Source organism: Oncorhynchus mykiss, chromosome 9, assembly GCF_057628025.1.
Source record: "Oncorhynchus mykiss isolate SJ-2025 chromosome 9, ASM5762802v1, whole genome shotgun sequence".
NCBI lineage: Eukaryota > Metazoa > Chordata > Actinopteri > Salmoniformes > Salmonidae > Oncorhynchus > Oncorhynchus mykiss.
This window is the reverse complement of record NC_143030.1, coordinates 82,081,176-82,096,638: the sequence shown is the minus strand read 5'-3', so window position 1 is coordinate 82,096,638 and position 15,463 is coordinate 82,081,176. Positions and strand designations below refer to the sequence as shown.

The 15,463-nt window shown below is 48.8% G+C and overlaps 1 protein-coding gene across 3 annotated transcripts in view; it reads right to left on the bottom strand.

Annotated features, from left to right (window-relative positions):
- plxnb3 (plexin B3) overlaps positions 1 to 15,463 on the bottom strand; it is a 278,639-nt gene that overhangs the window by 148,704 nt on the left and 114,472 nt on the right. For all 3 annotated transcript variants that reach the window (XM_090185576.1, XM_090185578.1, XM_090185577.1), the window contains exons 2-3: positions 11,873 to 12,140; positions 4,065 to 4,979 (exon numbers count right to left, since the gene is read on the bottom strand). In XM_090185576.1, coding sequence (XP_090041702.1) covers positions 4,065 to 4,979; positions 11,873 to 12,124 — 1,167 coding nt within the window. In that variant the 5' untranslated portion in view covers positions 12,125 to 12,140. The remainder of the gene's footprint in view (positions 1 to 4,064; positions 4,980 to 11,872; positions 12,141 to 15,463) is intronic.

Here is a 15,463-nt window from a genome sequence, read left to right as displayed (position 1 = left end):
CTATACCGCTGATATACCGCTGATATACCACTACTATACCGCTGATATACCGCTACTATACCGCTACTATACCGCTGATATACCGCTACTATACCGCTGATATACCGCTGATATACCACTGATATACCGCTGATATACCGCTGATATACCACTACTATACCGCTGATATACCACTACTATACCGCTGATATACCGCTACTATACCGCTGATATACCGCTACTATACCGCTGATATACCACTACTATACCGCTGATATACCACTACTATACCGCTGATATACCGCTACTATACCGCTGATATACCGCTGATATACCACTACTATACCACTACTATACCGCTGATATACCACTACTATACCGCTGATATACCACTACTATACCGCTGATATACCGCTACTATACCGCTGATATACCACTACTATACCGCTGATATACCACTACTATACCGCTGATATACCGCTACTATACCGCTGATATACCGCTGATATACCGCTGATATACCGCTGATATACCACTACTATACCGCTGATATACCGCTACTATACCGCTACTATACCGCTGATATACCGCTACTATACCGCTGATATACCGCTACTATACCGCTGATATACCGCTACTATACCGCTACTATACCGCTGATATACCGCTACTATACCGCTGATATACCGCTACTATACCGCTGATATACCACTACTATACCGCTGATATACCGCTGATATACCGCTACTATACCGCTACTATACCGCTGATATACCGCTACTATACCGCTGATATACCGCTGATATACCGCTACTATACCGCTGATATACCGCTACTATACCGCTGATATACCGCTGATATACCACTACTATACCGCTGATATACCGCTGATATACCACTACTATACCGCTGATATACCACTACTATACCGCTGATATACCGCTGATATACCACTACTATACCGCTGATATACCACTACTATACCGCTGATATACCACTACTATACCGCTGATATACCACTACTATACCGCTGATATACCGCTGATATACCACTACTATACCGCTGATATACCACTACTATACCGCTGATATACCACTACTATACCGCTGATATACCACTACTATACCGCTGATATACCGCTGATATACCACTACTATACCGCTGATATACCACTACTATACCGCTGATATACCGCTACTATACCGCTACTATACCGCTGATATACCGCTACTATACCGCTGATATACCGCTGATATACCGCTACTATACCGCTGATATACCGCTACTATACCGCTGATATACCGCTGATATACCACTACTATACCGCTGATATACCGCTGATATACCACTACTATACCGCTGATATACCACTACTATACCGCTGATATACCGCTGATATACCACTACTATACCGCTGATATACCACTACTATACCGCTGATATACCACTACTATACCGCTGATATACCACTACTATACCGCTGATATACCGCTGATATACCGCTGAAATACCGCTACTATACCGCTGATATACCGCTACTATACCGCTGATATACCGCTACTATACCACTACTATACCGCTGATATACCACTACTATACCGCTGATATACCACTACTATACCGCTGATATACCGCTACTATACCGCTACTATACCGCTGATATACCACTACTATACCGCTACTATACCGCTGCTATACCGCTGATATACCGCTACTATACCGCTACTATACCGCTGATATACCACTACTATACCGCTGATATACCGCTGATATACCGCTACTATACCGCTGATATACCGCTACTATACCGCTGATATACCGCTACTATACCGCTGATATACCGCTGATATACCGCTACTATACCGCTGATATACCGCTGATATACCACTACTATACCGCTGATATACCGCTACTATACCGCTACTATACCGCTGATATACCGCTACTATACCGCTGATATACCGCTGATATACCACTGATATACCGCTGATATACCGCTGATATACCACTACTATACCGCTGATATACCACTACTATACCGCTGATATACCGCTACTATACCGCTGATATACCGCTACTATACCGCTGATATACCACTACTATACCACTACTATACCGCTGATATACCACTACTATACCGCTGATATACCGCTACTATACCGCTGATATACCGCTGATATACCACTACTATACCACTACTATACCGCTGATATACCACTACTATACCGCTGATATACCACTACTATACCGCTGATATACCGCTACTATACCGCTGATATACCGCTGATATACCTCTACTATACCGCTGATATACCGCTGATATACCGCTACTATACCGCTGATATACCGATGATATACCGCTACTATACCGCTGATATACCACTACTATACCACTACTATACCGCTGATATACCACTACTATACCGCTGATATACCACTACTATACCGCTGATATACCGCTACTATACCGCTGATATACCGCTGATATACCGCTGATATACCACTAATATTCCGCTGATATACCACTACTATACCGCTACTATACCACTAATATTCCGCTGAAATACCACTACTATACCGCTGATATACTGCTGTTATACCGCTGATATACCGCTGATATACCTCTACTATACCGCTGATATACTGCTGATATACCGCTACTATACCGCTGATATACCGCTGATATACCACTACTATACCGCTGATATACCACTACTATACCGCTGATATACCACTACTATACCGCTGATATACCACTACTATACCGCTGATATACCACTACTATACCGCTGATATACCACTACTATACCGCTGATATACCGCTGATATACCACTACTATACCGCTGATATACCACTACTATACCGCTGATATACCACTACTATACCGCTGATATACCGCTGATATACCACTACTATACCGCTGATATACCACTACTATACCGCTGATATACCGCTGATATACCTCTACTATACCGCTGATATACCGCTGATATACTGCTGATATACCGCTACTATACCGCTGATATACCGCTGATATACCACTACTATACCGCTGATATACCACTACTATACCGCTGATATACCACTACTATACCGCTGATATACCACTACTATACCGCTGATATACCGCTACTATACCGCTGATATACCGCTGATATACCACTACTATACCGCTGATATACCACTACTATACCGCTGATATACCACTACTATACCGCTGATATACCGCTGATATACCACTACTATACCGCTGATATACCGCTACTATACCGCTGATATACCACTACTATACCGCTAATATATCGCTAATATACCACTACTATACCGCTAATATACCGCTAATATACCACTACTATACCGCTGATATACCGCTGATATACCACTACTATACCGCTGATATACCACTACTATACCGCTGATATACCACTACTATACCGCTGATATACCGCTGATATACCACTACTATACCGCTGATATACCGCTACTATACCGCTGATATACCACTACTATACCGCTGATATACCACTACTATACCGCTGATATACCGCTACTATACCGCTGATATACCACTACTATACCGCTAATATACCACTACTATACCGCTAATATACCGCTAATATACCACTACTATACCGCTGATATACCGCTGATATACCACTACTATACCACTACTATACCGCTAATATACCACTACTATACCGCTGATATACCACTACTATACCGCTGATATACCACTACTATACCACTACTATACCGCTAATATACCACTACTATACCGCTGATATACCACTACTATACCGCTGATATACCGCTGATATACCACTACTATACCGCTCCATAAGGTTCAGTAGTAGCAGATGTATCCTGTGTTTAGGTCAGGGATGACTGCAGGCTTTTGTTCCAGCCAAGCATAGTAACACATCTATTCCAATCAATACTTCTATTGGTACAATCAGGGGGATTAGCATACACACTGGCCTGCTGTGGATAAGAGTGGTCAACCCTGTGTGTGTGTGTGTGTGTGTGTGTGTGTGTGTGTGTGTGTGTGTACCTGTGTGTGTGTGTGTGTGTGTCTCTAGTTACCTTGGGCAGGCGTAGACACTTGGACGACACCTCATACTCTATGTATGCCTCCTCATGTCCCGTCCTTCCTTTTCCTCCCTCTGTATAACACAGCTCCTGGGCCCTCTGCAGCGACGCATCCAGCTCTGACATCCCATAAACACAGAGCGCCGAGCGACCCATCGCCGTGGGCGTCGACGCCTGCCCCGCCGCCATGGCAACGAACAGCGCCGGCCGCCCCTGGTGTTCGGCGGGGGAAGCCCCCTGGGCGAGATTGTAACCGCCGGAACATTCCAACGGAACCTCCACGTAGGAGTAGAAGCTCCGGTCCCGGGCGCAGAGACGAGAAACGTAGGTCCGGTACTCCTTCTTGTGCCACATATCCCTCCGCGAGAACAGGAAGTAGACGTGGTCGCTGTGGTTAAACGCTGATATGAAGTTGTTGTTGTACTCGGAGTAGCTCCCGACAACCAGCTTCCCTAGTTCTTCGTCTTGAGAGAAGGCCTGGCGGGAGGGGGAGGAACTGGGGGATAGACGGCGCGTTGTGATTGGTGGGATGTCGCTGGGGCCTTTACTAGTGTAGCCACGCCCCACTAGCATCAGCCCCACCCCCTTCTGGTTCAAGATCACGCCCACGGTGGAGACGCGGGGGTCGTTGGCGGCAACGTACTGCGTGTCCACTGGGTTGGACGTCTGATAGAGCACCTCGGACACATTACCCAGACTCCTCTTGTCACAGATACCTTGGAACAATGTCCCGCACACGATCAGGCTCCTTGCCCCGACCTCTGACCCCACCGCGTCCACGCCTTCCTCCAGGAGCAGGATCTTATTGGTGTTGGGGGTGACCCGGGCGGTGGGGCAGTCTTTGGGGACTATGGGGGGCAGGCATTCAGGACTGTCTAGTTTGGGGCCAGTCTGACTGGAGGACAGCACCTAGGACAAGATGAGAGATAACACAGAGTAATGGTTGTTAGGGCGGCCGACAGCCTAGCGGTTAGTGCTTTGGGCCAGTAACCCGAAAGGTCTCTGGTTCAAATCCCAGCTCCAACAAGGTGAAAAATATTGTTGTTGTGCCCTTGAGCAAAGCATTTAAACCGTAATTGCTCCAGTAAGAGGCTCTGGATAAGAGCGTCTGCTAAGTGACTCAAATGTATGAAATAAAATGTGTTTTAATGGCACCCTATTCCCTCTACAGAACTACTGTTGATCAGGGCCCAAAGGGTCCATTGTAAAGGCAATAGGGGGCCATTTTAGGACCAAGCCTTTTGCTTGCGTTCACAGAACCGGTCAACAGAAAGTCATACACAAACACAGACAACAAAAACATATAGGGCTGGTTTCCCAGACACAGGCTAAACGCAGCACTATACTGAAACGTAAGCTCAATGGATAATCTACATTGAAAGTGCTTTTTAGTCCATTTAGTCTTAATCTGTGTCTGGTAAGCCAGTACATAGAGAACCAGGTCCCAGACAGCCAGGGCCCAGACAGCCAGGGCCTAGAGAGCCAGGGCCTAGAGAGCCAGGGCCCAGACAGCCAGGGCCCAGACAGCCAGGGCCCAGAGAGCAAGGGCCCAGAGAGCCAGGGCCCAGAGAGCCAGGGCCCAGAGAACCAGGGCCCAGACAGCCAGGGCCCAGAGAACCAGGGCCCAGACAGCCAGGGCCCAGACAGCCAGGGCCCAGAGAACCAGGGCCCAGACAGCCAGGGCCCAGAGAGCCAGGGCCCAGAGAACCAGGGCCCAGACAGCCAGGGCCCAGACAGCCAGGGCCCAGATAACCAGGGCCCAGAGTGCCAGGGCCCAGACAGCCAGGGCCCAGATAACCAGGTCCCAGACAGCCAGGGCCCAGACAGCCAGGGCCCATATAACCAGGGCCCATATAACCAGGGCCCATATAACCAGGGCCCATATAACCAGGGCCCAGACAGCCAGGGCCCATATAACCAGGTACCAGACAGCCAGGGCCCAGTGTTTCAAAAGTTATCTGGATTTTGCCTATTGGATAGGATTAAATGCATAGAGCTAGAATGCATAGAACAGAGGAATCATTGACTTGAATGGGGGACTCGTGAAGGATATACTACGAAGGAAGCTAGATCTACTCAGGGTTTTCTAAAGCTAGCCAGCTTCAGTTAGCTTCACATTCCAGCTCAGGCTTCATCTATACTACGACGGTGGATACTGCTTGTCCGCCTGCGGCTTGTAGCAGGCTTGTAACTGCTGAACTCGTCATTGAGACAATGCTGAAACATCAACCCACGGACGAGTCAGTGCCACATCTGGTTTTACTCGTTTCATTTGACACTATCTAGGTTTCCATCCAATTGGCGACAGATTTCCCTGCGAATATTTTAAAATCTGCATTAAAAACAATATGCGCATTTTCCCACCAGAGATGCTTCCATCAAATTGACTTGTTGCGGATAAAAGAATGTGTGATGACGTTGTGCAAACAAAGATAACTTCTGCGGTTAAATTCTCAGGTACCGAATAAAACACTCCAAGTGAAATGGGTTTTACACTCTACTGAAGGTTCTCTAACAAAACATGTTTATATAGCGAGTTTGCCCACTGGTACTGTCATGATGAGGTGCTGTTGGCTGGAGGACACCTATAGCCCACTGGTACTGTCATGATGAGGTGCTGTTGGCTGGAGGACACCTATAGCCCACTGGTACTGTCATGATGAGGTGCTGTTGGCTGGAGGACACCTATAGCCCACTGGTACTGTCATGATGAGGTGCTGTTGGCTGGAGGACACCTATAGCCCACTGGTACTGTCATGATGAGATGCTGTTGGCTGGAGGACACCTATAACCTACTACATGATGAGGTGCTGTTGGCTAGAGGGCACCTATAACCTACTACATGATGAGGTGCTGTTGGCTAGAGGGCACCTATAACCTACTACATGATGAGATGCTGTTGGCTGGGGGACACCTATAGCCCACTGGTGCTGTCAGGATGAGGTGCTGTTGGCTGGAGGACACCTATAACCTACTACATGATGAGGTGCTGTTGGCTAGAGGACACCTATAACCTACTACATGATGAGGTGCTGTTGGCTGGAGGACACCTATAGCCCACTGGTACTGTCATGATGAGGTGCTGTTGGCTGGAGGACACCTATAGCCCACTGGTACTGTCATGATGAGGTGCTGTTGGCTGGAGGACACCTATAGCCCACTGGTACTGTCATGATGAGGTGCTGTTGGCTGGAGGACACCTATAGCCCACTGGTACTGTCATGATGAGATGCTGTTGGCTGGAGGACACCTATAACCTACTACATGATGAGGTGCTGTTGGCTAGAGGGCACCTATAACCTACTACATGATGAGGTGCTGTTGGCTAGAGGGCACCTATAACCTACTACATGATGAGATGCTGTTGGCTGGGGGACACCTATAGCCCACTGGTGCTGTCAGGATGAGGTGCTGTTGGCTGGAGGACACCTATAACCTACTACATGATGAGGTGCTGTTGGCTAGAGGACACCTATAACCTACTACATGATGAGGTGCTGTTGGCTGGAGGACACCTATAACCTACTACATGAGGAGGTGCTGTTGGCTAGAGGACACCTATAACCTACTACATGATGAGGTGCTGTTGGCTAGAGGACACCTATAACCTACTACATGATGAGGTGCTGTTGGCGGGATGACACCTATAACCTACTACATGATGAGGTGCTGTTGGCTAGAGGGCACCTATAGCCCACTGGTACTGTCATGATGAGGTGCTGTTGGCTAGAGGGCACCTATAGCCCACTAGTACTGTCATGATGAGGTGCTGTTGGCTAGAGGGCACCTATAACCTACTACATGATGAGATGCTGTTGGCTAGAGGGCACCTATAGCCCACTGGTACTGTCATGATGAGGAGCTGTTGGCTAGAGGGCACCTATAACCTACTACATGATGAGGTGCTGTTGGCTAGAGGGCACCTATAACCTACTACATGATGAGGTGCTGTTGGCTAGAGGACACCTATAACCTACTACATGATGAGGTGCTGTTGGCTAGAGGACATATATAACCTACTACATGATGAGGTGCTGTTGGCTAGAGGGCACCTATAACCTACTACATGATGAGGTGCTGTTGGCTGGAGGACACCTATAACCTACTACATAATGAGGTGCTGTTGGCTAGAGGACACCTATAACCTACTACATGATGAGGTGCTGTTGGCTGGAGGACACCTATAACCTACTACATGATGAGGTGCTGTTGGCTGGGGGACACCTATAACCTACTACATAATGAGGTGCTGTTGGCTGGAGGACACCTATAACCTACTACATGATGAGGTGCTGTTGGCTAGAGGACACCTATAACCTACTACATGATGAGGTGCTGTTGGCTGGAGGACACCTATAACCTACTACTATGGATCATTTTTATTTGTCAAACGGCAGTCAAGCATCGATCATCAGCAGAATAAAACCCTCGATGTGTATTGGAAAGGAGCATCACTGTGCACTTTCACCACCCTGGGAAGTTCATCATCATTTCTTTAATGTGTAGTCTAATAAACTGCACGCTTTCCCAACGAGTCGTAGTGGGAGGACCCCACGACGATGGTCACCTGAAGCTTTTCCACTGATATTTCTCACATTAATTCATTTTACCGACACAAAAAGATCCCACCTTGTCTGGCGTGTTTTGTTCTGTCGACATATGAAAGGTTTCTAGAAGAATGTTCTGTTTTCAGCATGCCTGCCAATGAAATGTTTTATCCGACGTGCTTTACTCGCATAAAAAGGCCGGATGGCAACCTGGTTACGGACCTGGTTACGGAGGGCAACCTGGTTACGGACCTGGTTACGGAGGGCAACCTAGTTACGGACCTGGTTACGGATGGCAACCTGGTTACGGACCTGGTTACGGATGGCAACCTGGTTACGGATGACAACCTGGTTACGGATGACAACCTGGTTACGGAGGGCAACCTGGTCACGGAGGGCAACCTGGTTACGGAGGGCAACCTGGTTACGACCTGGTTACGGAGGGCAACCTGGTTACGGACCTGGTTACGGATGGCAACCTGGTTACAGATGACAACCTGGTTACGGATGACAACCTGGTTACAGATGACAACCTGGTTATGGATGACAACCTGGTTACGGAGGGCAACCTGGTTACGGATGGCAACCTGGTTACGGACCTGGTTACGGAGGGCAACCTGGTTACGGATGACAACCTGGTTACGGATGACAACCTGGGTTACGGATGGCAACCTGGTTACGGACCTGGTTACGGAGGGCAACCTGGTTACGGATGGCAACCTGGTTACGGATGACAACCTGGTTACGGATGACAACCTGGTTACGGAGAGCAACCTGGTTACGGAGGGCAACCTGGTTACGGAGGGCAACCTGGTTACGGAGGGCAACCTGGTTACGGAGGGCAACCTGGTTACGGATGACAACCTGGTTACGGATGACAACCTGGGTTACGGATGACAACCTGGGTTACGGATGGCAACCTGGGTTACGGACCTGGTTACGGAGGGCAACCTGGTTACGGATGGCAACCTGGTTACGGATGACAACCTGGTTACGGATGACAACCTGGTTACGGAGGGCAACCTGGTTACGGAGGGCAACCTGGTTACGGAGGGCAACCTGGTTACGGAGGGCAACCTGGTTACGGATGACAACCTGGTTACGGATGGCAACCTGGTTACGGACCTGGTTACGGAGGGCAACCTGGTTACGGATGACAACCTGGTTACGGATGACAACCTGGTTACAGATGACAACCTGGTAACGGATGACAACCTGGTAACGGATGACAACCTGGTTACGGAGGGCAACCTGGTTACGGAGGGCAACCTGTTACGGACCTGGTTACGGAGGGCAACCTGGTTACGGATGGCAACCTGTTACGGACCTGGTTACGGAGGGCAACCTGGTTACGGATGACAACCTGGTTACGGATGACAACCTGGTTACGGATGACAACCTGGTTACGGACCTGGTACGGAGGGCAACCTGGTTACGGTTGGCAGGACCTGGTTACGGATGACAACCTGGTTACGGAGGGCAACCTGGTTACGGACCTGGTACGGAGGGCAACCTGGTTACGGATGGCAGGACCTGGTTACGGAGGGCAACCTGGTTACGGATGACAACCTGGTTACGGATGACAACCTGGGTTACGGATGACAACCTGGGTTACGGATGGCAACCTGGTTACGGACCTGGTTACGGAGGGCAACCTGGTTACGGATGACAACCTGGTTACGGATGACAACCTGGTTACGGATGACAACATGGGTTACGGATGGCAACCTGGTTACGGACCTGGTTACGGAGGGCAACCTGGTTACGGATGACAACCTGGTTACGGAGGGCAACCTGGTTACGGAGGGCAACCTGGTTACGGAGGGCAACCTGGTTACGGATGACAACCTGGTTACGGATGGCGACCTGGTTACGGACCTGGTTACGGATGGCAACCTGGTTACGGATGGCAACCTGGTTACGGATGGCAACCTGGTTACGGATGGCAACCTGGTCACGGAGGGCAACCTGGTCACGGAGGGCAACCTGGTTACGGATGGCAACCTGGTTACGGACCTGGTTACGGAGGGCAACCTGGTTACGGATGACAACCTGGTTACGGATGACAACCTGGTTACGGATGGCAACCTGGTTACGGATGGCAACCTGGTTACGGAGGGCAACCTGGTTACGGACCTGGTACGGAGGGCAACCTGGTTACGGATGGCAACCTGGTTACGGATGACAACCTGGTTACGGATGGCAACCTGGTTACGGATGTCTTTGCGAGATAGAGGGAATGGGATTTCATTGGTCCTCAACTCGTGGTTCAGTCATTTCGTTAAGGGTAAGTGGAGTTAGCCCTGAGTTAGCCTGCCCTGGAGAAGGTTAGTTCTGAATGCAGGATAGTGGAGTTAGCCCTGAGTTAGCCTGCCCTGGAGAAGGTTAGCCCTGAGTTAGCCTGCCCTGGAGAAGGTTAGCCCTGAGTTAGCCTGCCCTGCAGCAGGTTAGCCCTGAGTAAGCCTGCCCTGCAGCAGGTTAGCCCTGAGTTAGCCTGCCCTGCAGCAGGTTAGCCCTGAGTTAGCCTGCCCTGCAGCAGGTTAGCCCTGAGTTAGCCTGCCCTGCAGCAGGTTAGCCCTGAGTTAGCCTGCCCTGCAGCAGGTTAGCCCTGAGTTAGCCTGCCCTGCAGCAGGTTAGCCCTGAGTTAGCCTGCCCTGCAGCAGGTTAGCCCTGAGTTAGCCTGCCCTGCAGCAGGTTAGCCCTGAGTTAGCCTGCCCTGCAGCAGGTTAGCCCTGAGTTAGCCTGCCCTGCAGCAGGTTAGCCCTGAGTTAGCCTGCCCTGCAGCAGGTTAGCCCTGAGTTAGCCTGCCCTGCAGCAGGTTAGCCCTGAGTTAGCCTGCCCTGCAGCAGGTTAGCCCTGAGTTAGCCTGCCCTGCAGCAGGTTAGCCCTGAGTTAGCCTGCCCTGCAGCAGGTTAGCCCTGAGTTAGCCTGCCCTGCAGCAGGTTAGCCCTGAGTTAGCCTGCCCTGCAGCAGGTTAGCCCTGAGTTAGCCTGCCCTGCAGGTTAGTTATGAATGATTCGTTACCATAGAAATGTACCTGGCTAAAAGGGGAGCCACTTTCTTGGTACCGGTTTTCCCGAGTTGAACTCAAGAGTTGACCAACGTTACCTGGCTAACTCCTCATCCTGCTTGGTACGATAAGGCTCTGTTCTATTCATTATATTTCTATGCATTTCTGCATATCCCATAAGCCAAACAACCAGATGGATAACTTTGGAAAAACTGGAGCCGGGTGATTAAAGACATTGTAATTACCTGGAGGTCAGGGGACAGATGGTAGAGATGGTTGACCGCCCCCACGTACAGATAACCAGACCTGGGGTCCAGTAGGAGGTGGTTGAGGGGAGATCCATCCAGGGAGAGGTAAGGGAAGGCCTGCCCAGCGGGAGAGGCCTTCTCTGGGTTAGGGTCCAGCTGGGGCTGGGTCAGGGCCTGTGGAAGCTGCAGCAGTACCAGACACCACCACCAGGTGGAGAGGGGGAGCAGAGGGGGAACAGCAGCTGGCATGGCACCCGCTTACCTGCTGGAAAAAAGAGAGAAGAGGATGAGGATGAGGAAGAGAGAGAGAGCGAGGAGTGTTTTCCTCTGAGGATACTAACCACTATATACCCACAGACACACTTCACTGCCTGCATCTCTCTGTCTCTCACTCAAACACACAAAGACTTCCCCTTGCTTCAAACACTTTCTTTTGTTCTTCAAAGCTCCCCCACCTTCAGACACACACACACGCACACACACACACACACACACATATACGCACACACAGCACCAGCAGAAGATCCTACTCTGACAAGTGAGGCGGAGGCTCAGCTAAACAAAGGTCATGTCCTCTTCTTCTTCTGCCCACACAGGATGTGTTGATGCTGGTCCTAGAGAGCCATAGACAACATGAGTCCCCTAAGGGCACCCTATCCCTTATCTAGTGCTCTGGGATAAAAGTAGTGCACTATATGGGAATAGGACATCATTTGGAACACGGAGCAGCACATACCTGATAAAAAAGACATCACAACGCAGATAGGACAACACACACACACACACACACACACACACACACACACAAAAAGGACAACACACACACACAAAGGGCAACACACACACAGGACAACACACACACAGGACAACACACACACACATACACACGCACACAAAGGACAACACATACCACACAAAGGACAACACATGCAGCCCCTTGATACAAGACGTCCTGTTTCAGTCAGGAAAGTAAACAGATACTGAAGGTGACTCCCACAGAAAGACAGTCCCACACATAACACACAAACCCTCGTCACTCCGGCACCACCCTGTTGTTGGTTTAATGAAATCAATCTGACTTCTGTGTCTTCAGGGAAGACGACAGAGTCGGACGGCTGACAGACAGGAAATAGACCGAAGGCTAAAGTCCAGTACCAGTCGGCCTTATTTAGAAGTTACCAAAGTGTCTGCATGAGCCATGTGTCATGTTATTAGTGAAGGTAGAGACAGTAAATCACAAGGTCTGGCACCAGTTAGCTAGCAGTAATACATTACATCCTGGGTGGAAGTCGGTTTGTGCCATCATGTCAATTCATGTCACTGACTGTCACATTTAGCTTGACAACGGCAGCAACAGATCTGGGACCAGGCTAGCTGTAATCCTACTGACTTCTTTAACCTTCTCCTCTTGCTGTAAAACAGACCTGGGACCAGGCTAGCTGTAATCCTACTGACTTCTTTAACCTTCTCCTCTTGCTGTAAAACAGATCTGGGACCAGGCTAGCTGTAATCCTACTGACTTCTTTAACCTTCTCCTCTTGCTGTAAAACAGATCTGGGACCAGGCTAGCTGTAATCCTACTGACTTCTTTAACCTTCTCCTCTTGCTGTAAAACAGATCTGGGACCAGGCTAGCTGTAATCCTACTGACTTCTTTAACCTTCTCCTAATGCTGTAAAACAGATCTGGGACCAGGCTAGCTGTAATCCTACTGACTTCTTTAACCTTCTTCTCTTGCTGTAAAACAGATCTGGGACCAGGCTAGCTGTAATCCTACTGACTTCTTTAACCTTCTCCCCTTGCTGTAAAACAGATCTGGGACCAGGCTAGCTGTAATCCTACTGACTTCTTTAACCTTCTTCTCTTGCTGTAAAACAGATCTGGGACCAGGCTAGCTGTAATCCTACTGACTTCTTTAACCTTCTCCTCTTGCTGTAAAACAGATCTGGGACCAGGCTAGCTGTAATCCTACTGACTTCTTTAACCTTCTCCTCTTGCTGTAAAACAGATCTGGGACCAGGCTAGCTGTAATCCTACTGACTTCTTTAACCTTCTCCTCTTGCTGTAAAACAGATCTGGGACCAGGCTAGCTGTAATCCTATTGACTTCTTTAACCTTCTTCTCTTGCTGTAAAACAGATCTGGGACCAGGCTAGCTGTAATCCTACTGACTTCTTTAACCTTCTCCTCTTGCTGTAAAACAGATCTGGGACCAGGCTAGCTGTAATCCTACTGACTTCTTTAACCTTCTCCTCTTGCTGTAAAACAGATCTGGGACCAGGCTAGCTGTAATCCTACTGACTTCTTAAACCTTCTCCTCTTGCTGTAAAACAGATCTGGGACCAGGCTAGCTGTAATCCTACTGACTTCTTTAACCTTCTCCTCTTGCTGTAAAACAGATCTGGGACCAGGCTAGCTGTAATCCTACTGACTTCTTTAACCTTCTCCTCTTGCTGTAAAACAGATCTGGGACCAGGCTAGCTGTAATCCTACTGACTTCTTTAACCTTCTCCTCTTGCTGTAAAACAGATCTGGGACCAGGCTAGCTGTAATCCTACTGACTTCTTTAACCTTCTCCTCTTGCTGTAAAACAGATCTGGGACCAGGCTAGCTGTAATCCTACTGACTTCTTTAACCTTCTCCTCTTGCTGTAAAACAGATCTGGGACCAGGCTAGCTGTAATCCTACTGACTTCTTTAACCTTCTTCTCTTGCTGTAAAACAGATCTGGGACCAGGCTAGCTGTAATCCTACTGACTTCTTTAACCTTCTTCTCTTGCTGTAAAACAGATCTGGGACCAGGCTAGCTGTAATCCTACTGACTTCTTTAACCTTCTTCTCTTGCTGTAAAACAGATCTGGGACCAGGCTAGCTGTAATCCTACTGACTTCTTTAACCTTCTTCTCTTGCTGTAAAACAGATCTGGGACCAGGCTAGCTGTAATCCTACTGACTTCTTTAACCTTCTTCTCTTGCTGTAAAACAGATCTGGGACCAGGCTAGCTGTAATCCTACTGACTTCTTTAACCTTCTCCTCTTGCTGTAAAACAGATCTGGGACCAGGCTAGCTGTAATCCTACTGACTTCTTTAACCTTCTCCTCTTGCTGTAAAACAGATCTGGGACCAGGCTAGCTGTAATCCTACTGACTTCTTTAACCTTCTCCTCTTGCTGTAAAACAGATCTGGGACCAGGCTAGCTGTAATCCTACTGACTTCTTTAACCTTCTTCTCTTGCTGTAAAACAGATCTGGGACCAGGCTAGCTGTAATCCTACTGACTTCTTTAACCTTCTCCCCTTGCTGTAAAACAGATCTGGGACCAGGCTAGCTGTAATCCTACTGACTTCTTTAACCTTCTTCTCTTGCTGTAAAACAGATCTGGGACCAGGCTAGCTGTAATCCTACTGACTTCTTTAACCTTCTCCTCTTGCTGTAAAACAGATCTGGGACCAGGCTAGCTGTAATCCTACTGACTTCTTTAACCTTCTCCTCTTGCTGTAAAACAGATCTGGGACCAGGCTAGCTGTAATCCTACTGACTTCTTTAACCTTCTCCTCTTGCTGTAAAACAGATCTGGGACCAGGCTAGCTGT